The sequence below is a fragment of the Lissotriton vulgaris genome, unplaced genomic scaffold (genome assembly GCF_964263255.1).
Source record: "Lissotriton vulgaris unplaced genomic scaffold, aLisVul1.2 SCAFFOLD_1942, whole genome shotgun sequence".
Lineage (NCBI taxonomy): Eukaryota > Metazoa > Chordata > Amphibia > Caudata > Salamandridae > Lissotriton > Lissotriton vulgaris.
Genome location: NW_028243614.1, coordinates 426,545 through 450,303, shown reverse-complemented (window position 1 = coordinate 450,303; position 23,759 = coordinate 426,545). Strand labels below are relative to the sequence as shown.

Here is a 23,759-nt window from a genome sequence, read left to right as displayed (position 1 = left end):
AGAATGCCAGTTTAATCACCATTGTCATATCTATATGATTTCACTATAGATAGGACAATTTTTCTCCTTGTGGGGCACTTGTAAGCCATAGGCTACTTTTGAAAGAAATATAGGTCAGCTAGAGGACTCTGTGTAGTCTTTGCCTGTTTTCTCCCGCTCCCTCCTGGACCTGAAATTAATATTAGGGGGTACCTTCTTTATCTTTATTGAATAAAACTAAGGTGAACATTGGAACCCAAGATTAACATGTTTCAATGTTTAACCATGAACCCATTAAATAAGAGCTAACTGTTTTGTATGGCATTTTTAATCTTCTGTTTCTTAGAGACACAGTTGTTCCCTCATCTGAGGACAATCATTTTAGACATCTGTTACAGTGTTCCCATCTCCACCCAAAAAATAACATTAATTTTTGGGATTTTTATGAGAAACTGTTGCAGGCCTTACAATTGTAAACCATGTTTTATGATAGGCGTAGAGGTGCAAAAACCACAATGGGTGTTATCATTTTTGACAGGAGGGTTTTTAATCAGATTCCCTCCTCATTGATTATATTGATCCTTCATTTCCTATGAGAGAGTACTGTTATCTTTATATTTTGAGAACAAGTAATTTAGAACATCACTTTGATAGCAGCATCTACATACCACCGCCTCTTTCTTTGTTTTGCAATGACTCGATGGCTCTCTGAAGGCAGGATTGAACCAAATCTCTTGGAAGATTCCTGCATAGTTTAGTGACCTTAAAGAAGCAAGCTAATATTGATCCAATGTACTGTTCAAATATTTGTTCTCCACATTCCTACACGCAAGGTTGTGGAGCAGTGTATTGACAGCACTCTGCTTTCTATTTCTCACTTATATTTTCTTATATGATCACATCATGTAAGCATTGGGCAGTGCACGCTAGAGGTAAGCTTAAAGAAGGAAATGAAATACTATTTGGTGAATTATCTGTTTCTATTTTTTTCAGAGAAAGGAGTAGTATTTGGTGCACCATTGACAGAAGAAGGCATTGCCCAGATCTATCAACTTATTGAGTACCTCCATAAAAGTAAGTCTCCTGCTCAATTGTATCTCCTAACTTTTCCCCTGTAGTGCCTAGACCAATAAAAAAATCTCCCTTTGTTTGTTACGAGCACATGGTTAGCACTAAAACCACACTGAAACAATTGTTGTGCTATCTGGATCTTTTTATTTAAGTGTGTTGCCTTGAGATTCCATAAGAGGTTTGGCTTTATATTTTTTGAGGAACGCAGATGGGAAAGGCTCTTCATCACCTGCTCCATTTCTTTACTCCAGTCACCTTCTTTAAGGAAAGCACGCAATCACACACCAGAGTTACTTCCATGGCATGTAGGACGTCTGCTTGAGGTCCTGTTCTGGAAAAAAAGGCACAAGTATGGAAGGATCCACTAGAAGACTCATGGATGAGGAGTTTAGACAGGGATTCCAACGCCAAGTTGGCCCCTGATATCATTGAAACAATCCAGATTAGCATGCTGCTGCTGTAAAGGTTTTGGTACTTTGTCGAAGCACTACAACTTCTTAAGGGATTCACTCTCTCCTTCGTGGTGAAAATGGAATAAGATCTCTGCATGGACTTTGAGGTATTAATCCAGGGATAATCTGCGTTTGTGTTGATCTTTTGTAAGCCTAGATTTTGCTGTGAGCTAGCGGCCTGAAGATATCTTGGGAAGCGTAAAAATCCCTGGAAATGTGTTAGTACATCTGCCATTGCACCCTATAAAGCTAGAAAGCCTGAAGTCAGTTTGCTTCCCCACCCAGTGTGTTTGACTGTGTGTCACGGTGTGACACCAAACTCTTTTAGAGGCACTGATGTGCACCTAGTTTCTCTTCGCACAGGTTGCCAACTCCTCACTAGGCCACATACCCCAGATCTGGTTTGTAGATTGGACTGCTATAACTGTCCCATTAGCGATTATTTCAGGTAGTGTTTGCAAAAAGGGGCAATTTCTTTCCTGCTAGGGTTTTATGATGTGATCGATTTGTTGTTGTGCATTTAATGATGTTTGAAAGATGGAATTGTTGTGAGTGTTTGGATTTGATGTATTGCAGTAATGTGCTGTATAGGTGTAATTTGAAGGCTGCTGTGCATTGAGAGAATACCAAATAGATGTCTAGAGTCTAGTAGGACCAACCCATAATTTAAGGGGGCTTACAACCCCTATCTCTTGTTTGAAAAACCTAATGCTTTAAGAACAAAAATCCTGACCAACTCTTAGATGCCATGCTTGATAATCGGGTTACTCCTCACACAACCTCCCACATTAGCAGTGGTGTGGGCTACAACTCGCTAGAATGGATAGGTGTACTTATAGGTGTTCTTATGGAGGTAAACACCAGTGTGAGCTACCTGGCTTGGGTGAGATTAGGCACAGTGTATGGCAATTAAAAGTAAAAAGGAGTAAAAATGCTGACCTGTGAACTAAAGTATAGATTTATGGCATGTCCCCAAAGATCATATGAAAAACAAGCAGCTGAATATGACTTTAACTGGGGTTGACATGTTTCTGCCACGTATGCAGAGCCTACAAAAAGGTTTCAAGTTTATTTTATTTAACAGAGTTTCTTAAAACCATTGCTACAAAATCTCATTACGTGTCATCAGTTATTAAAAACCAATTAAGACATAACCAAATGGTGTTTACAGTACATTAAAGGTATAAGCAGTTATTTAGCAGCATCCGTCTTTTCCTTGTCGGCTGTATTGCTGTTCTGACCAGGCATTTTCTTTTCTACTTGTTTTAAGAATTTTACAAAGCGGCAGTTAAGCTGAGTGTCCTCTGGTGCAAAACATACCAGCACAGCCTGTCTCCGTGTGCGAATACCCTTTCTGGTTAAAAAGTGGTTTTAAAAGCTTTCTCCTTTCCTCTGTTGGTTCCTTGCATGTGCAAAGGAGATGCACCATATCTTCTTGCGGTGTATTACATAAACGACAATTAGGATCAGATTGGTTTTTCAGCCAATATGGAAAGTGCTTTGTGCATGGCAACAAGCCTAGTCTGTATTTTAAAAATTGCATTTTTGTATGTTTGGCAAAACCCGAAGCTAGATACTTTAGTGCGGCCAGGGAGGAATAGGAGCTCAAGATCATCCAGCCATGTGACCTCCTTGTTAGGGCTGCCTTATCTTCAATCCAAGAGGTGTGTGGCATTCATCAGAATATAATGTTCAATATGCCGGTAGAAGTGTGGCTAAAGAAAAGACGAACAGGAATAGCTGCAGAAAATCGAAAATACAACTGATATTCCACATTCGGTGTGGCTTGATCACCGTTGTCAGCACCTATAGAAGAATAAACAATCAAGAGACAGATCATTATTCAGGTGGCAATATGTTATGACCATTTATCAAGCGCATAGATCACCCCGAGGGGTCTCATGGCGCTATTACAATTTCTTATCCGTTGTGGCTGGCTCAGGTATGTGTTGGAAGCTTAGTCCATTGTTGAGGAGCTAGGTGGGAGAAAGACCTACCTCCATTTCTGGCGGTTCGAACTCCAGGGGAGGGGAGGGGCATGGGGGGGGCATTGGGGTCAGAAGTTGTTTTCCTCCACACCGGAGTTTTTTTTTTTTGTAAATAACAATTGAGTTTCTTGGCTAGATAACTTGTCCCAACAGCGTAAAGGGACTTGTGTGCAATACACATAAGTTTTAACGAGTACGTTTCCTTATCAGGAGCCAGTGCAGCGATCTTAAGATGGGTAGAGATGAGAACCAAGATGGGAGATTTAGTACTAGTCTGACAGGTGTGTTCTGCAACACCTGCAGTCTAGTATATAAATCTTCGTTTATGGACGCCATGAGTGCATTACCATAGTCTAAACGGCTAAATATTAGAGCCTGAACCAATGTTTTTCTGTTTTCCAGAGGTATCCATTGGAAGATTTTTCGCAGCATTCTCATGATGCCATAGCATGTGGCAAGGGTATGGTTTACGTGGTCCTTCATGGGTAGCTTGTCGTCTATTATCATGCATAGTTTTCACAACGTGGATTTCGGAGTTGGACATGGACCTATCCCTTAAAGCGAGAAAGTACATATACCTCCTAACAGGCTATGTCCTTAGCAACCACGCCCACTGTGCCACCAAAATTCCCATGATGTGAATAAATCAAACGCATATACTGGTGATAATGTATGCATACTGCTTAACAGCAAATGTCTGATATTGAGCCTTAAGTCGCCAAACATTCAGTCATACAGAAAGTAGGGCTACATGTTTAAAAGAAAAAGTCAGATGAAGGGGTATTATAAAACGATAGTCTGAATAGAGTCAGTAACAACATTTCCATCATATCTAAAACATTACCGCCATCTCCTTACCATTAATATAAAGGAAATCAGGAGTTCTGCTAATCTGGTAATGCAAGCAAAACACTGAACAGAAGACAAAAGACCCACAACAAGCCACAGAATGTAGTAGGCGTCAGGCAAAATGTCACATGTATATAACTCATCCAGTCCGTAGGGGTTTCCTCAAAGAAGGGATGTCATTAAAAAAAAGCACTATATGGTCCACCCGTGGGCAGAATACAGTCCACTGCTACTTGTACTTTAATGCTTGGAGCGAGAAGAAACATTCCTCCGAGCCCAGCCGACATTAATACAGCTGTTTCTGAGATGCGGATCGGCAATCAGATTTGGTGTTCACCATCAGGAGCCTGGGGAATGTAGTCTAATCCACAACATGGTATCCCAGCCTCAGCAGAGATGTGAATGACATGTGGGTGTCTCGTGTGGCTGCTGCATTTTTGGACAAATAGTCTAATTCAGGCTCAGCAAAGTAACGTCCTTACTTTTAGGGGCCGCAAAAGGAAAAAAACAGCATTGTGTATACGGCCCATAATTCATAGACTACTCTTAAGGAAATATAACAGCCCAACATGAGGGTTGAAAACCTTACATTTAGTCCATGCTGATCATGCAGTTCTATAATATGTATAGAAACTACCAAGAGAGAAACTTGTTCACGTGAGTGAATGCTCATCCAGTAGTGCGTATCGCTGTAACTGTTAACAATATGGTTTGGGAAGTGTAACGCAACAAGTCAGTAGCATACGAGACCATATAACAAAGTACGGAGGTGTGTGGCAAGTGATAAACCGGGATGGCATTATTCCTATGCTGCACAGACGACCATGGACGAACACTTCAACTGGAAAAATGCATCTTTCAAGGCGGGTTACTCCAAGGTATATAATCATTCAAGCCCCTAATAAAGGTCTTCCGCCTGTAGACACAATGTTGTTCCCTTGGATCGAGAAAAACATGTCCCTTGTGTCCAGTATATATGTAATGCAGTTTATCAAATATAGTGCACAACAAGTCACTATCACTGTAGCCCTCTTCAAAAGAATGTTGAGTCATCTTGATGTTACGTGTACACTTGATATAAAGCACTGTTCTGAAATCCTGATCTTGATTATGCACAGTCATGCCTGTATAATGTAATGAACAAGGGCATGTTATCATATATATCACACTACTACTACTACTACAGTTACCATGGTGTCTAAGTTTCCATGGGGTAGCCAATTCCAAATCAATTTCAGCATCCTATCCCGTAAATCGACAGACTGTACACAAACCGCATGGAAAATGTCCTCTTAAGTTTGGAAAAGACCTGCTTCTCCGTTCCTCCCAACAAGTTTCACACAATGAATTTATGGACCTGGTCAAAGCAAGCAGGCCTGTCGGAAGCCCTTCTGACCCGTGTCCACCGCAAACTTTCAAGACAAATCTTCTAACAACCTCTGCTGCCACTCTAGTAAGAAGAATCCTCAACAACTCCTTAATTACTAGAATATGGGTATGCAGCAAGGAGATTATTAAGTTGCCAGAGTGATTAGGCGCACCACCTGTATGTCCGCAAAGTGGAAAGTACTATAAGGTAGCTGGTACAGGCAATAGGGCGAGCGGTAATCTCACACAACCGCTCAAGGTAGGACCCAAAAGATCCACACAAATAACAATTAAACAACAATGCCCCTGCACTATGCAAAATTAGAACATTCTTGGTAATGTTAGTGTCCAAATAGATATTTGGTTTGTACACATCCACACTTTCGGAGTGACTTTAAGAGAATCAATCCTCCAAATCGAGGTATAAAAGTTCAACAAAAGACGTTCCGTTCTTGTTATGGAGTGTCTGTTTATTGTTCCTTTAGTTATGCCAACACGTGTTTCATCGCAGGGAACACACTGCGAATCTTCAGGGCTTGTTCATTAGTATTCTGAGCTGTAACCGGGAGGAGTCGAAAATTAACTTGAAAAGTAAAGCTCTGCTTTCTCAAAGGCGGGTACACCTTGTTCGTGCTATGCTCCCTCTTGAGGTTCCCGGTGCCGTTTGCCAATAACGGTGTTAATTACTAGAATATTACCAGAAGAACTCCGTGTCATACATACTCCCATTACTAGAGAAAAAAAACTTGGACCCGCTGAACCCTGGCAACTACAGAATGATTTACAAATGGACCTTTCCTGGCCAAACTGATAGTAAGAGTGCCTTTCGCCAAGATGTCACAGTTCATTGAAGATAATGCCATACTTTTAGACTTCCAAACAGGATTCAATCCAGGAAGAGACACAGAATCTGCTTTCCTTGCCATCTGGGAAGACCTGAAGAACACAGTTGAGCGCAACTGGTTAGCTGAGCTACTTTTCTTGGACCTCTCAGCTGCCTTTGATACAGTTGACCATGACACTCTGATACAAAGACTCTAAGAAGCAGTCATAGAAGGGATTGCTCTAGACTAGACCACACCCTACCTTCGCAACAGAGCTAATGTCACTCATACCCCACCTTTCTCATCCAAACCGTACTTCACAAAAGCAAGGGTCTCTCGGCTCTATCATCTCGCCCATGCTTTTCAACATCTACATGAAGTCATTACCGGCACTAATCTATCAATTTTACCTCACATGCTATAACTATCCAGGTGACATGCAAATGCTCCTTCAACTAGAATGCCCCAAAGACATTGGAAACCTGCCAATTTTCAGCTGTCTTAGAGCCGCTGATCAGTGGATGACGTGCAAAACGGAAAGACTCCCGTGTGGCGATTGGAAACATGACCCGCTCGCCGCATAGCCTGATGATCTGGGAACACTACCTAAAGGATCCAAGGAAGTAAGAAACCTCGGAATGACCATGGACTCCAAGCTATCAACGAGAGCCCAAGCTTTTTTACAATAAAAACTGCGACAAATATTCCCCCATTTGGTATTTCCATTCAAGGTCCAGGCTACCATCTCCCTTGTTGTGTCCAAACTCGATTACTCCAATAGCCTCTACCACCGATCACCTTTAGTAACCATGCAAAGAGTACAACCGGTTCAGAACTCGGCTGCCAGACTACTCTTACATATAAAACCGCAAGGCCACATCTCCCCTGCCTTGAAAGCCATACATTGGTTACTGTTTGCCAGAAGATCCACGTTCAAGCTGCTTTGTATCATCCACAAAGCGATACATGTAATAGGACCGCTCTTCATCAGGAATAAAATCGCCAAATACATTCAGCAAAGGAATCTCTGCTCTAGAGTGGACCTCGCCTCAAAATCCCAAGATAATAAAAAAAAACATTGGTGGCACAGCCTTCTCTTTTCAAGCAGCCAAACTATGGAACCCTTAACCCCCCCAACATAAGATCCACGGATGACCACCTTATCTTCAGAAAACTACTCCTGAATCGCCTCTTCCCCCCACATAACCACCATACGCAAACAGAAATATGCAGCATATCCCTCTGTATATAAGCATTTTTGTGCGGATAAATCGGCCTGTGGATTCTTCACCTTGTGAATATCCCCTGCGCCAGCATTCCGCTAAAAATATTTCCTAGCTCTCCTCGCCGACGAGGTCGTCACAATGCCATGGCTCCGACCGCATGACGCCACCAGAGCTATAAGTGAGCCTCGTCGGCGTAATGACGTCAGTTCCCTTTTTTCCGCCCTGTTGACGTGTAACGGTTTTCTGGGACTCTCCATACTATTTTCGTTTTACTTTGTTATTTCTCCAGGTTTAACTGTAGCTGTACGATGGTGTCGGGATTCAAGCCCTGTGGAGAGTGTGGGGGGGTCACATGTCCATCATTGACCCCCATGAAGACCGTTTGTGGTGTTTGTCATCTTACCATGACGTGGAGGGCTGTTCATGCTGTCTCAAAATGAACCCGAAGGCCTTGAAAGAGCGTGAGGCCAAGCTTTTCATGGCAAAAGCAAGGAAGAAGAGGGGTCGGAAAAGGTCGAAGTCTTTCACCTCACATGCTTCGAAGTTGAGCAAGCATAAAAAGAGGAGGCGTGGGTCTTGGCAAAAGGCTGCGAGGTCACCTTCTCCAGCTCCTCGACGTCGACAAAAGGATTTTGTATATCCTTCGCCATCTCCTCAGGCGACTCCGGTTCATTCTCCTTAGTCTAAAGGTACCCCGACGAGGTCGCCGAGGTGCTCTCCAGCTTCGGAGGGCTTACCGGTTCAGGATACGCCTTATCCTGTGCATGAGACTGTACCTGTGGATCCGGCTGTTCCGGCGCCGGTTGTACCTCGTGTGTATCCTGACTCGGCTCTGTATCCTCCATTTTCTGGACCGGTGTCAGATCCCTTGCATTTTTTTTAAATGCTATGTATGGCGTGTTTGCCAAGGCTGCTTTCCCCTCCAGAACCCAGGCACCCTTCGTGCCTTTTATGCCGACAGTGCCGTCTTGGCAGTTTCCGGCTCTGAAGTTTTTGACGCCGTATGATCAGTCCCCGGCGCCATCTGGTGTCCCTTCATCTCGACTTCGAAGTCGAGATGAAGTTGCGTTCTTTGAGAGGGCCCAGAGACTGTTGGAGGAGGAGCAGTTTCGAAGAGAGGAGGTTGAAGGTGAAATCGAGGAATCTGTTGACGATTTCGAGGGTCTTCAAGAGGCTAGTGGCCTGGACACCTCACCGTAGTTGGAGCTTTCCTCCTCAAGAGCCTCACCATCTCAAGAGGTTGCTCCTTATCATTCAGTTATTAGAAATGCTGCGGAGCTTTTGGACTTGCAATTGCCTACCGCAGAGTACAAACCTAATTTACTCACAGGTTTGACATTCTCCGTCCTCTATAGTTGAGCCTTTGTTACCGTTTAATGAGGCTTTAACTGAGCCTATCCTTGAAGTCTGGCGTAAACCTCTATCTGCTCCTGCTGTTTTGAAATCTGTTGCAAGGAGATACAGGTCTGCTCCAGGAGACCATGCCTTCCTTTCATCTCATCCGTCAACAGAAAGTTTAGTGCTACAGGCGCATTTCCTCGAGCTCCTGCCGACATGGACTCTAGAAAGTTGGACCAATCGGCTAAAAAAGTCTTATCTTCTTCTAGCATGGCGTTAAAGTCAACCAATGCTATCTGCTTGCTGGGCAGATATATACACGCTCTGATGGGTTCTGCTAAACAGTTGGCACCCAAGTTGCCTGACGAGGATCGTGGTAATTTTATGGAGATTCTGAAGGATGCACAGGCTGCAGTTCGTCAGGTTTTGACACAGCTGATTCGGAGAGCAGAGTTATGAGCTCCTCCTTTGTTGCCAGGAGACAGGCTTTGCTGAGATCCACTGGGTTTTCTTCTGATGTGCAGGCTACCCTCCTTGACCTTCCGTTTGATGGATCAAAACTGTTGGGAGAGAAGGCTGATTCTGCACTTCAGAGATTCAAGGACAGCAAGGCAACAGCAAAGTCCTTGGGGTTGCAAACTCAGTCAAGAGGGGTTGCTTATAGAAAGTATCGAGGATTGGGAAGGTCTTCCTTTTGTAGTCTGCGACAGTCTCAGCAACAGCAACAAAATCCTCTTTAAAAATCTTACAGCAGGAAAAACAGGAGTCGCCCACGAGGGTCTAACCATCAATTCTCCTTCTTCTCCTCCTACCTCCCCCACCCCCCTCTAGTAGCGCAGGAAAGCAGCCCTAGATCCCCCATCCTGGATCATGCGGGTCCTGTGGGTGGCCGGCTGTCCCACTTTATACAGGATTGGAAATTGGTCACTTCGGACCTTTTGGGTTTTGAATCTTGTAAAGAATGGGTAAGCCCTTCCCTCTCTGGAATTCCCTCCTCCTTACCAAGTATTCTGTTCGGAGGATCATTTGCTCCTTCTCCAGGAGGAGGTCCTTGCCTTATTGCAAAAAAAGTTAGATAGAGGTAGTCCTGGAGCAGGAAAGGGCTCAGGTATTTTCAGATTCCCAAAAAGTATGGCAGGTCTTAAATTTTGTACCTCAAACAGGAGAAATTCAAGATGCTGCCCTTGCTCAGGTTCTTCAGGCGCTGCAGCAGGAAGACTGGATGGTGTGGATCGATTTTACAGGATGCATATTTTCACATTCCCATCCTGAAGTCACACAGGAAGTATCTCAGTTTCACCGTGGGGTCGCAGTACTACCAGTTTACGGTCTTCCCATTTGGTCTTACTACTGCACCTCAAGTCTTCACAAAGGTGATGGCAGTGGTGGCAGCTCATCTCAGGAGGTCTTGGATTCCTGTTTTCCTCTATCTGGACGACTGGCTGCTCAAAGCGGAGTCGCCAGAGATGGTGCTTCATCATCTGCAAGTAACAGCTCAGCTGTTGTTCAACTTGGGTTTTTCAATAAATGTGCCCAATTCTCACCTAGTGCCCTCTCAGCGCAACCTGTTCATAGGGGTGGTATTGGATACAACTGTGTGTCAAGCTTCTCCACCTCCAAGGATTCTTGACATTCACGAAATTATACCTTTGTTTCACAATGGAGTGGTTGTTCCAGTCTTGAAGTTCCTTCGCCTGCTCGGTCTGTTCGCCTCCTGCGTTTTGTTGGTCAACCATGCACACTGGCACATGAGGGTGCTCCAGTGATGCCTCCACAGGCAGTGGTTTCAACACAACGGGGATCTCAGGGAGACGATAAGAATCTCCAGAGACATGGCAGCGGACCTGACTTGGTGGAGCGTGGAAGGCAACCTGTCACAAGGAAAGCCATTTCATCTTCCTCCATTGGTGGCCACGGTGATTACGGATGCCTCCACCCTAGGCAGGGGTGCTCATCTGGGGGACCTGGAGGCCAAAGGTATTTGGTCTCCAGAGAGAAGATTGCTTCATATCAATCTTTTAGAATTGCAGGCGATAAGTTTGGCACTCGAGGCCTTTCTTCCCTCCCTTCGCAGTCAGTCGGTTCAGGTCCTGGCGGACAACACTGCCTTGATGTGGTAGATCAACAAGCAGGAAGGAGTAGGGTCGTATCGTCTCTGCAGAGAGGCTCTACGACTCTAGTCCTGTGCCCAGGACTACCAGATTTGTGTGATGGCAAATCATCTGGCAAGGGTGCTGAACGTGCGTGCCGACAGTCTCAGTTGGCAGTTCTCGGCCGATCACGAGTGCAGGCTTCATCCAGAGGTCATTAATCACATCTTTCAGATGTGGGGATCTCCACGGGTGGACCGGTTTGCCACTCACGAGAACGCGCACTGCTCGTTGTTCTGCAGTCTCCGGTGTCTGATGCAGGGAGCGATGGGGAACGCGATTCAATTGGATTGGAGCGCGCAACTCCTTTACGCGTTTCCTCCCAAAACCTTGATTCCTCTGGTTCTAAGGAATATTCGCCAAGACCGGGTCCAAGTTATATTGATCGCCCAGGATTGACCAAGAAGGGTGTGGTACACAGATCTACTTCACCTTTCATCGCACGCTCTGCTCAGTCTCCCTCTCAGGGCAGACCTCCTCTCTGTCGCAGGGGCAGGTTCTTCACGCCCACCTCCAGAGCCTGCTCCTTCATGCTTGGAGATTGAACTGGGCAACCTGAATTCTTTCTCGCTCCCGTCTGATGTGGTGGATGTCATTTTTTTGCCCAGGTGACACTCCACCAAATCTATTTACTCCTCCAGATGGACTAGATTCGTCAAATGGTGTGGAGAGAAGTCCATTGATCCGTTAAAGGCCCACTTGTCGGATATTCTTCAGTTTTCGCTGTTCTGGCCCAGCAGGGTGGTGCTGTGGCCACTGTAAAACGTTATTTGTCGGCCTTATCGGCATTTCTTTGTTTGCCAGATCAGCCATCTTTGTTTAAATCGCCTATTGTTTTAAGATTTATTACTGTCCTTACCAATAGGTTTCCACCTACCTCAATGGGATTTAAATCTTGTTCTAACCTGCTCAATGGGTTTTCCTTTTGAACCCTTGCATAGTTGTCCTTTAAGACTCCTACCTTTCAAAACAGTTTTTCTTGTAACTATTACCTTGGCCAGGAGGGTGAGTGAGCGAGCTTCAGGCTCGAAGTTCAAAACGACAGTTTTTGACCCTTTATGCTGAAAGAATGGTCCTCAGAACAAGGGCTGCTTTTCTGCCTAAGGTGTTTACTCTCTTCCATCTGGGGCAGTCCATTACCCTTCCTGCATTCTATCCTCCCCCTCATTCTTCCAAGGAGGAGGAGAGACTTCACCCCCTAGATCCTAAAAGAGCAGATAGCTTTTTTTTTGTTTTAAAGGACTATTGGATGATCTTTTGTGGGCTACATTGTAGGCATGAAGGGCAAGGCTGTGCACATGCGCACTCTATCAGATGGATCATCTTGTGCATCAAGCCCTGGCTGGTAAGGAGCCACCTGAAGGTATTAGAGCTTAGAGCTCATTCCACCAGAGCCAAGTCATCCGCTTCTGCTTTGGCCAGATGTGTTTCTGTAGTGGACATTTGTAAAGATGCAACTTGGTCCTCCCTCCACACTTTCGCAAAGCATTTTTGCTTGGATTCCAAAGTGAGGAGGGACAGTCACTTTGTGCGCTCTGTCCTGCAGGATTTTTTGGTATGGAAGGGTGGACACCCTCCTCCGGGTGTGGGACTGCTGTGGGAATCTATTCAAAAGTTGAGGAATCCATAGGCGGATGTATCCATCAGAAGAAAGTTACTTACCTTCGGTAACACTTTTTCTGGTGGATACAGTATCTGCCTGTGGATTCCTCACTGACCCACCCTCATCCCCGATGTCCACCCTTGTATACCTTTATAAGTGAAATTATTTAACATGTATATTTTGTACTGTTTCTTCTATCTGCTTTTGAGTGGATTTATAGGAAATGCTTTTATTATTGGCTTTCCTTGTTAATTCTACACTGTGTATTTGTATGAATATTGTGTACTGTGTATACTTTGAATTTGGTGTCGGTCCAACCGTTCGCCTCGGAGGCATGGGAAAAATGGGTGTATCTGATGTCATCACGCCGACGATGCTCCCTTATAGCTCTGACGTCATGCGAAGTAGCAAGCGGAGCCATGGCATTGTGACTACCTCGTCGGCGAGGAGAGCTAGGAAAAAAGTTTCAGTGGAATGCTGGCGCAAGGGATATTCAAAAGGTGAGGAATCTATAGGCAGATACTGTACTCACCAGAAAAAGCGTTACTGAAGGTAAGTTACTTGCTCATTTGTACTATAGATATGTACTTATATATGTGTATTGATTTGTATAAACGAGTAGAATAAGGATATATTTTTAAAAATATAGATATTCATTAGTTCTGCTTAACAAATGTACATATTACTGAGTTACATTATTCTGTTTTTAACATGTATGTGACTGCATAAATAAGTAAATCTTTTCTCATAACTATTTATCTACAATTGCTTCACTATTCAATTACAAAAATATATATAAAATTAATTTTAAGTACAACACTTGAAAGCCAGAGTTTATTTAATGCATCTTTAATCTACATATACTACCCTCCTTTATGCAACTAGATACCTTCAGTGTACTTATAGATCTATATATTTATTAGTTTTCTTCTAATTTGGCGTCCTCAATGTACTACCCTATTTCTCACCCTATACCGCTCTCAATATATCCTCTACCCCAACTCAAACCTCTTTTTACTACTCTTTCCAATGCACTACCCTATTTCTCACTCTATACCTCTATCGATATATCCTCTACCTCCACTCTCTCATTCATCTCAAACCCCATACCACTACAGTGATCCCAAAATAACCCTCTCTAGGCTTCCCTACTCTACCCCTCCTTGCATCATCTCATACCTCTTTTACTATTCCAATCCCCCAAAACAAGCCTTTCTAAAGCCTTCACTCTGACTCTTCCCCCTCCACCTCCCTTTTACTCATCCCTAGCTTCCTCCTACTGCTATGAGCTCCAAAACAAAAAAGATTTCTAAATCCTTCCCTCTTCTGTCACTCCACTATCCTTCTCAATCCAAATAACTGGCCAACATATCCACCACTCAAATTACTTTAATATTTCACTATACTAATTCGCCACTAATCCTTTATGGGTTCCGGAGTAGCGTGCTACTCGCCAAAAAAGCAATTTGATGCCTCGTCAGGGGTAGTAAGCTTTATATAAATTTAGTTACAATAGTGTCTTGGTTGTCACCTTTCTATATTCTTGGTCTTGTGTGCACCAGAAGGTCTTTGAGGTTCGGGCCATGATGAAAAGCAAATATCGGTGGAGCCAACTTAATTTTAGCTGTATTAAAAATACTCTCATTCTTGCAAATAGATTGTTTGATGGCGCGTGAAAAGCTACAGTAAGTGGTGACACAAATCAAGTGTTCATTGGAAGGGTGCCAGTGTTCTTCAAGTAACTCCTCATTATTATTATTGCGGGCCTGTTTGGAAGCTCGACAGATCAAGTGGAATGGGTAGTGCCTCTCCATCAGTTGTTTACTCAAGGTTGACCTGTTTGCGGAATTGTCAGTTCAGAACAGTTGCATCTAATTCTGAAAACTGGCCCGCAGGTAAATTGTCCCATAGGGACCTTGGATGATATCGGCCATATCGTAATAGGGAATTCCTAGCCATCAGTTTCCTATCCAACTCAGAACATACACACCCATCTTTTGTGTAGATCAAGAGACATAGAAAAAGGTAGTTGTTCTCTGCTATATTCTCAGTTAATCTCAAAAAGGTGTTCCTGATATTGAGCCACTATAAAAAAAGATTCTTCTGCATTGCCCGTCCAGATGACCAAACATCATCAATTTAATGTTTCTCAAGCTTTCGATGTTTTTTATAGGGATTGTACATCTGCAAATTCGCCGCACTGGGAGTAAATATACTACCCCTCGATTTCCCAGGCACCTCAAGGTATAGTTGATTTTAGGAACTGAAAAAAGTTTCCTTTCATGGCTAAATGGGCACATTGCATGATGAGGTCGGAGTACATGTATGTGGCAAATCTTCTCTTCACAGGGCTTCAACGGTTCTCAGCGTATCGTTATGAAGGATACAAGTGTACAGAGATTCCACATCCAGGCCCAACAATACATCCTTTTCTAAATTATATACTGCATTTTTCAGCACTTTTAAAACTTATTTACTGTTCTGAAGATTAGAGGGCGTCTTGCAGCCTAAAGGTCTGAGAAAGCAGTCTACTAAGTGGGAAGGGGCTTAAGGAGAGAACCGATCCTAGACACTGTGGGTCTACCAGGAGGAGGTCGTTGAGAATCCTATTGACATCTCAGTTGAGGTTTGAATGCTGCGTTGTGGATAGTGAACGCGAGATTTGGGCGTCCTCCCACGTCCCGGAAACTGCTGTATTAATAATGGCTGTCCTTGGGGGCAGGTTTCTCTTTGCTAAGGGCATTCTAGTAGAAGTAGCAGTGGACTGACAGAGGTATACATTTCCCTTGGAGTGGGCCTTATCTTGCTTTTTTAAAAAAAAATGTAATAACCTCCCTTTTCTGAGGAAACCCCCTCAGACTCTGGGAGTTATATACCTGTGACATTACTTCGCCTGACACCATCTACATTCTGTGGCTTGCTGTGGCTTTTCTTTTCTGTTTGGTGCTTTGCTGGCATTACTTGATTTGCCAAACTCCAAATTTCCCTTGTATTCACGGTGAGGATATGGCTGTAGTTTTTAGAGCTGATGGCTATTGTTGGAATAAAACACAGCAAGCAATAGTTGATGAAGAGCTGTTTTAATCACGTCTTGGTCTCTCGCACTCCAGCGCCTCACACGAACGTTCTATCTCAGACGCCCTGCTAACATTCCAGAGCGCTGATAACACGGGAAGGGGAGGGGTGTTGGAACATACCATTATAGACAGCCAGTAAAAAGGAGATTACAACACATCTCCCTCTGTACGGAAATAATAACAGTTTACAACCATTTCTCTTGGGAAGAGAAGCTACTAAAACTTACCATTTGTATGTTTACTAGGAACAATGGACAAATCATATGAAAGGTCCTCGGAGAGGAAAGGTTACATCGCTTAGGTTACATAGTCCTTTTGCCAACTAGGTGGCTGACGCATCCTGGTCACTCTGTTTCCTTGCGTGTCCGATGAATCATTGTCTGGGGTTTGCTCACCAACAGCCGTTGGTACGCACACATCTGGGCAAGCACACACATTGTCTATACTCCATGTACTTCCATCCTCCAGTACTAAGGAGTTATTATTCACACTCTGTATCCTTGCAGGTTTAGAGAAGGAGGACACTTTAGCTCGACCCACAGCAGGTCTTTTGACCACCACCCACTGGCCCACATAGAACTTCTTGGATGATGTTCCCCATTTTTGGTCGTACCTGGTTTTGTACTCCTTTTGGTGTAGTTCCACCTTGTCTTTCACAGACTGCCTGTCCACCCATACAGGACTATTCCCATTCAACCAATTTGGGTTAAGCTTGGACCCAGGGTTTCTCCCTTTGAGGGACACAAATGGAGACACCCCTGTCACTGCATTAGGGGCAGAATGATACGACCACAGAGTTTTCCTCACTGCCTCCTCTACTGGTTCACACATCGTAACAGCCATTTGAATAGAACTCTTTACCATCCTGTTTGCCCTCTCCACCATACCGTTGGCCTTGGGACAGTAAAGGGGTGTTTTTATGTGTGAGATGGCTAAATCAGATAGAAATTTTTTCATGACTTCTGACGTAAATTGGACCCCATTGTCAGTCACTAAGGAACTGGGGATACCTTCAGTAGCGAATAATTCCTTCAGGAATTCTATCATATCCTGAGTGGTTATAGAGTGGACAAACTTGGTGCTGATCCAATGTGAATGGTAGTCTATCATCACAAACATGAATCTCTGGTTGGCTCTAAGGAAATTCATGGGCCCGATTATGTCAAGTCCCAACTTGTCCCACGGTTTACTGGGAACCTCTACAGGAATAAGGGGGGCTTTGTGTACAATTTTAGATTTGTCACTCCTGCCACACGCTTCACAATTCTTGACCATGCTTTCTACCAATCCATCCATACCTGGGAACCAATAGTGTTGTCTCACTTTACTCTTTGTCATACTTCTTCCTGGATGACCCTCATGTGCAAGCACAATGATCCTGTTTCTCATTCCCACGGGGGGAATGACCTTGCTCCCTCTCCACAGCTGACCATTCATGCTGGATATTTCATCCTTCACAGACCAATAAGGTCTGAGGTTCTCAGTTAAATCTCTATTGTGCTCAGGCCACCCTTTCTCAACAAATTTCATAAGATCCTTTAATTCTGGGTCATTTAGGGAATCATTCTTCCATTCCTCTTTACCAATGGCTGGAAGTTCCACCGCAAGTATAGTTTCATCTGGTGGTTCACTTACATTGTCTTCACCTTTTATGGGCAACCTAGACATACAATCTGCAATGGTATTCTTCTCACCAGCCACGTAACACATTGTGAAATTGTACCCTTGTAATGCCAGTACCCATTTGGCGATACGTGGAGTGGCTCTCTCCAAATTCTTAGTTGAGAATAGGGGAATTAATGGTTTATGGTCAGACCTTAATGTGAAAGGGATACCCCACAGGAAGAATTTGAAGTGGATTATAGCCCAGTAACACGCTAAGGCTTCCCGTTCAATGGTGGAGTAATTTGATTCAGGGTCCTTAAGTGTTCTGGAGGCGAATGCAATGACCCTTTCGCATCCACCATTGGTTTGGGTGAGGGACGCCCCTAAGCCCTTGCTGCTAGCATCTGTAGTAAGAGTGGTCTTTTCATTGGGATCGAACGTCCCCAAAGTGGGTGCTCTTGCGATGGCTGCTTTAATGTACTTAAATTCCTTCTCGCACTCCTCACACCACTTAAAAATGCAATTTTTCTTTAGGAGTTCTCTCATGATACTTGTGTGACTGGAGAAATTCTCCACAAACTTGCTCATGTACTCGACCAAACCCAGGAAGGATCTGACCTCCTCCTTGGTAGACGGAGAGGGAGCAAGGGATACAGCATCTACCAAACTGGTTTTTGGTTTTATCCCTTCCCCGGATATGGTATGCCCAAGGTAGGTCACAGATTTGACTCCTATCTTACATTTGTCCTTTTGTGTAGTAAAACCAGCTTTACTCAATTTACATAAAACTACTCTTAAGATAGAGTTATGCTCGCACTCAGAGTCCCCATAAATCAATATGTCGTCCTGGAAACACAGAACCTTACTGAGGTCTTCCAGGATGTGTTGCATTATGCGTTGGAAAACCGCCGCCGCGGACGCCAACCCGAAAGGCATACGATTATACTGGTATGCTCCGAATGGCGTAATGAAAGAGGTAAGGTTCTTGGACTCCGGATGGAGGGCAACCTGGTGGTATGCCGCCGAGAGATCCAATACACTGAAGAATTTGGCACCCTTTATGACACTGAGCATCTCATTTATTCTAGGGAGAGGATGCCTCTCTACCCAGATGTTGGCGTTGAGATCCCTAAGATCCACACATAAACGAATCCCTTTGCCACCACCTTTGGAGGCGACCAAAATGGGGGCCAACCACTCAGAACTCTCAATTTTTTCAATCACCCCCAAGGACTCCAATTTCTCCAACTCCTTTTTAAGGGAATCTCTCACCACCAATGGCACCGATCTGGCTCTGTGTACCGTGGGCTTGCAATGTTTTTTAAGTTTTATTTTATGGAGGAATCCCTTTAACAAACCTAACTCACTGGAGAATACTTCAGGGAACTCCTCACACACCTCATTACCGATGTTGGGTAACTCAATCAAATAGACAGGTTCTGAGGCGTTGGGGTCTAATCTTATGCCTAGGTCCTTTTGATGTCTCCATCCCAGTAAGCACGAACCTTTCTTGGTTAGGTACACTTTACCCACAGTGGCTCTATCTTTAAACCTGATGTGCATAACGATCATTCCTACCACAGGTATGGTATCATGGTTATAACCACCCGGGTTGATGTCAGAGGGTAAGACTTCATAAACTTTGTCAACAGACTTGGTCTTGAATGTGGTTTCATCTATAAGGGTGTACGGTGAACAAGAATCCGCATAAACTTTATACGTCACACCATCAAGCAATATTTCACATTCAGGATAGCTACATCCAGTATTTTCCAACAACTCATTAACCATAAACACTATGTCCTCCCTTGGTTCCTCATCATTCCAAATCATATGGGTCATTTCTTTCTTAATATCATGACACACCTTGGTGAAGTGTCCCCTCTTGTTGCATTTTCTGCATATGGCACCCCTTGCTGGACATTTTATACTATTCGCCAGGTGATTAGGATTACCACAACGAAAACATTTTATCTTTTGAGACTCTTCTTTTAAGACAGTGCTACTCTTCTGAGACACTTTGCTCTTGTCATATTTGTTGGACACCTTAAGGATTTCGTCCTCGCATACTTGTTTCACCTCAACCGCCTCTTTCATCTCATTCATACAGAATGCTGTGTGCTCAATGCTTTTGGCTATGTCAATAGCTTGCTTCAATTCGGGGGCATCAGCCAGTAACTTTTCCTTTATTTTTCTATCAGAAGTGCACCTGACCAATTGGTCTCTTATAAGTGAATCTGTGAGATTTCCAAAATCACAGGTGGAAGACAACCCTCTAAGGACAGCTATGTAATTCACCACCCTTTCTTGTTTTCCTTGAACCCTTGAAAAAAAGTTGTGTCGCTCCAATACCACATTAATTTTTTTCCCAAACTGGACTTCCAATTTTTTCAAAGCAATACGGTAAACATCTGGTGGAACATCCCCTTCTCCTTCTCCACCTCTATTTTCCAACTCAACTTCTGGTAAATTATCATACATTTCTCTAGCATGTTTACCTAAATTGTGTAACAATATGTGCAATTTCCTTTCTGATGAAAACCTGTTACCTCCTATAGCTATCAAATAAGACTCAAAAACCTTCTCCCAATTCTTCCATGGAGTGAGAGGTTCTCCATCGTCATTAAGAAATGGAGGGGGTTGTGACATTGACATTGCAGTAGCCATTAGAATCTAATACACTCAATATCCCCAGTGAAATTTAAAATTGCAAAACACTTTAAATAGCTCTAGGCAATACGTGATATAGGAAATAGGTATCAACAATGTCAAAGAAAAGATTCAGTCTCAATAAGCTGTGCCCGTCAGCGTGACACGCACCAACAGGCTCCTGAATAAAGTGCCTTGTAACGTTGAAAATGTTAAACAAAGCAAAGGCAACCTCCGACAAGCTATAAGATGAAAGCTGGATGCTGTGCCTGTTGGCGTGAACGCTCAACAGGCTCGCGAATAAAATGCCTTGAAACGTTGCGAATATTTAACAGCGCAACAGCAACCTCTGACAAGCTTTGGATGAAAGCTGTGCTTGTCAGCGAAGAATATCTTCATCTGCGCTTATTCCCATAGGCCTAACATTGGCTTTGTATAGGCTTCAACAAAACTTAGGCTCCTTTATAGAGGAATTTGCCGTAAAACCAGCTACACAGCGTCACTCTTGTGCTCAGGTTCACTCACTGGATGCCCTCTCAAGAACAGAAGACCCAAAGACACACAGCTTGGCTTAGTAGCTGAAAAATGACGGAGCGCTAAGCTGCAGGATTAGCTGGATACTGTAGGTGGCGTCAAAGCTGTATATATCAGCTGACAGAACTCCTCTGAAGGCTTCTTCGCCAAGTCTCTCACACGACTTTAATACGGAGAAGTGAGACGGCTGCACAATTACTCTGGCACCGTGACAATTTATTACTGTCATCCGAGATAACTTAGGCTAAAATGCCGGTCCGTTCAAAGGTCAACTAGTGGCGGCAGTTACTGGTGAAACGTCACCCTCTGGACAGTTCACGGAGCGAGGCCCTCCGCAATAGTAGTTAAGCACTGACCTCAAATATACTCCTTCCACAATGTCACATGTAACGCTTAAGGAATAAATGTCTCTGATACGCGGGACAGTCTAAGTTTGCGCACCGTTCACCGCAATCTGTCCTCCGCTCACAAAAAGATAAACTGCGCACACTTATAGATGACTCACGGTTACTTCTCGGGCTGGTGTAGTGGCTCCCGGCAGTGCTGAATGAACGGGGGAAGACCAGGACCTGCCCCCCGCGCAGCCCCGTCGCCAATTTGTTGGAATAAAACACAGCAAGCAATAGTTGATGAAGAGCTGTTTTAATCACGTCTTGGTCTCTCGCACTCCAGCGCCTCACACGAACGTTCTATCTCAGACGCCCTGCTAACATTCCAGAGCGCTGATAACACGGGAAGGGGAGGGGTGTTGGAACATACCATTATAGACAGCCAGTAAAAAGGAGATTACAACAGCTATTTTGTCACTGACCCTATTTTGACTATCGTTTCATAATACCCCCACTCTGACTGTTAGTCTTGACTTTTTCAAACATGTTGCTCTGTTCGCCTAACTTTTTGGTGAGTTGAGGCTCAAAATCTGATGTTGGCGGGTAATCGGATGGATACATTATCACCAGTATATGTGTTTGATTTATTCACATTATGGGAATTTTGGTGGCACAGTGGGTGTGATTGCAATGGTCATAACCTGTTCAGAGGTATGTGTACTTGCTTGTTCGAAGTGATATTGTCACATCCGTAATGTTTTCTGATTTTATCTTTTGATTTGTTTATTCTTATACATGTGCTGACAACCGTGGTCAATACATATTAAATGTGGGATACCAGTTGAATTTTCATTATGCACACTGTAGATATTGCTGTTTTTCTTTACTTTGCACCACACTTCTACCTGCAGAGCGATAGGATTGAGCATTATGTCCTGACGAATGACTAACACCTTTTTGTAGGGTTTTAATAATTGGCAAAAACACGCCAAACCCAGTATCAGAAACTGAAGTCCCATCCTCTGGCTTGTTTTTATTATGCGTGTCTGGGACATTCAATAAAGATATGACTTAGTCCTGAGTCGGAGTTCGTTCTCTTGATTTCTGCCATTTAACAGAACATTTACCAACATTTTTCCAATGCACAAGGGACATGTCACCTCCGAACATGAAAGGGTTCAAACCTTATAAGGATTGCCACAAATGGATGTTAGTGACTGACAAATGGTCTTTCTCTGGTGTCATGGCGCCTCACACAATTCTTAGTAGTGCAGCAAATGCGCTCGAATTAACTCAAAGGCCTTTTTGGACCACAAGGCCATACTCTGCCGCGGAGTACCGTAGGAAGGCGCAGAAGACACAATCCATATGTAGGATGCAGATGTATTCTCTGTCACAACACTGTTTCTGAGAGCGATCATCACCCTTCCCAAGTCCTCAGGTAAGCCCAAAATAAAAAAAATACAAGTAGTCCAAACATGACTCAGGAGATGTCACGCAGATGTCAAGGGTTCCTCCAGATCTTAGTAAGCCACCTCCAAAATAGACCATCTCACTGGTCCCATTTGTGAGTCCATTTGTGATCTCGGAGCAGATTCAAGCCTTCAAGAAAGCTGTGATGTAGATTTGTGGTACTCTCCTGAAGCCCTCAGGTGTGCCTTCATACCCCGTGGATCAGAGGAGGCTTCTAGTCCGATTACTGTCGGCAGATCTGTCCTTGAGACTGACTACGCCTCTCGATCTCACTCCAGTGTCCGCCTCCTGACTCAAAGCCTGACGCACACCCCTACACTCGTGCCAAGTATAACACATTTTCCCGATGCGTTGATGCAGGCACCACGCTGCTCATGTCGGAAGGAAGCCTATAGTCATTTCAGAAACTAAAGCAAATTCACTGCGACTTTAATTTAAAGTTTCAACCACCTCAACCTCTCCCAAAACCCCTTTCTGACTAGCTTCCGCTGCCACATAGTTTCAGACCTGTAGCCGTATGAAGACGACAATTGCAATGACAATTTGCAAGTGTATGATGGTGAGAATCTTTTTCTGCTCATCCAGGAGGCCAGTGGTGTAAACAGCTCTCCTGTGTCCAGTCACCCTTTGTCTGTGTATGCGCAATCTGCCTGGTTTGCTATGGGAATCAGAAGGGCAATAGAAGTTCCAGTCCCGCAGCTTCCCTCATAGCAATTTAAGACAAATGTACTAACTGAGGTTTTGCAGCCTGAATCTTTCTGGATCCACTATGCTGTGCATTATTCCGCGGTCTAGTGGTTGGGTCCGGAATCGTAGTCGACGTCCCACCTTTTGGTGTCCTTCCTGTGACGTCTGCACGCTTCCCTCGGAAGCTCCCACCCTTGGGCGCCATATCCAGATTCTTTTTTTCCACGGTTGGGTCTGGATCGTTCCCGAGAACCCAAGACATTTTTGGAGAAAGAAGACACCACAAGCCTTTTTTGGACGAAAAAAATTGGAAAATACGACGAAAGACTACACCATCGAAGAGGACGACGAAAGAACTGGAGAACTTCCAGAACTTCGACGTCCATCGGAGAATGCGCGATCAGGGGGCCCCCTGAACGCAGGAGATGGACAACACACCATTCAAATTCTGCCGTAACTGCTACCACAAGTACGCGCAGAAGGACCAGCACCTGGTTTGCAACCTCTGCCTACCGGTCGACCACGAGAGCAAGGACTGCAACGCCTGCTCCATCTTT

General features: G+C 44.1%; 1 protein-coding gene across 1 annotated transcript in view; it reads left to right on the top strand.

Moving 5' to 3' along the window:
* Window positions 1–972: 972 nt before the first annotated feature.
* Window positions 973–23,759, top strand: part of LOC147668281 (rho GTPase-activating protein 19-like) — a gene marked incomplete at its 5' end in the record, with an annotated part of 173,199 nt that continues 150,412 nt past the window's right edge. Inside the window, one exon of the mRNA XM_086948641.1 lies at window positions 973–1,053. Within this exon, the coding sequence (XP_086804767.1) occupies window positions 973–1,053 (81 nt within the window). The remainder of the gene's footprint in view (window positions 1,054–23,759) is intronic.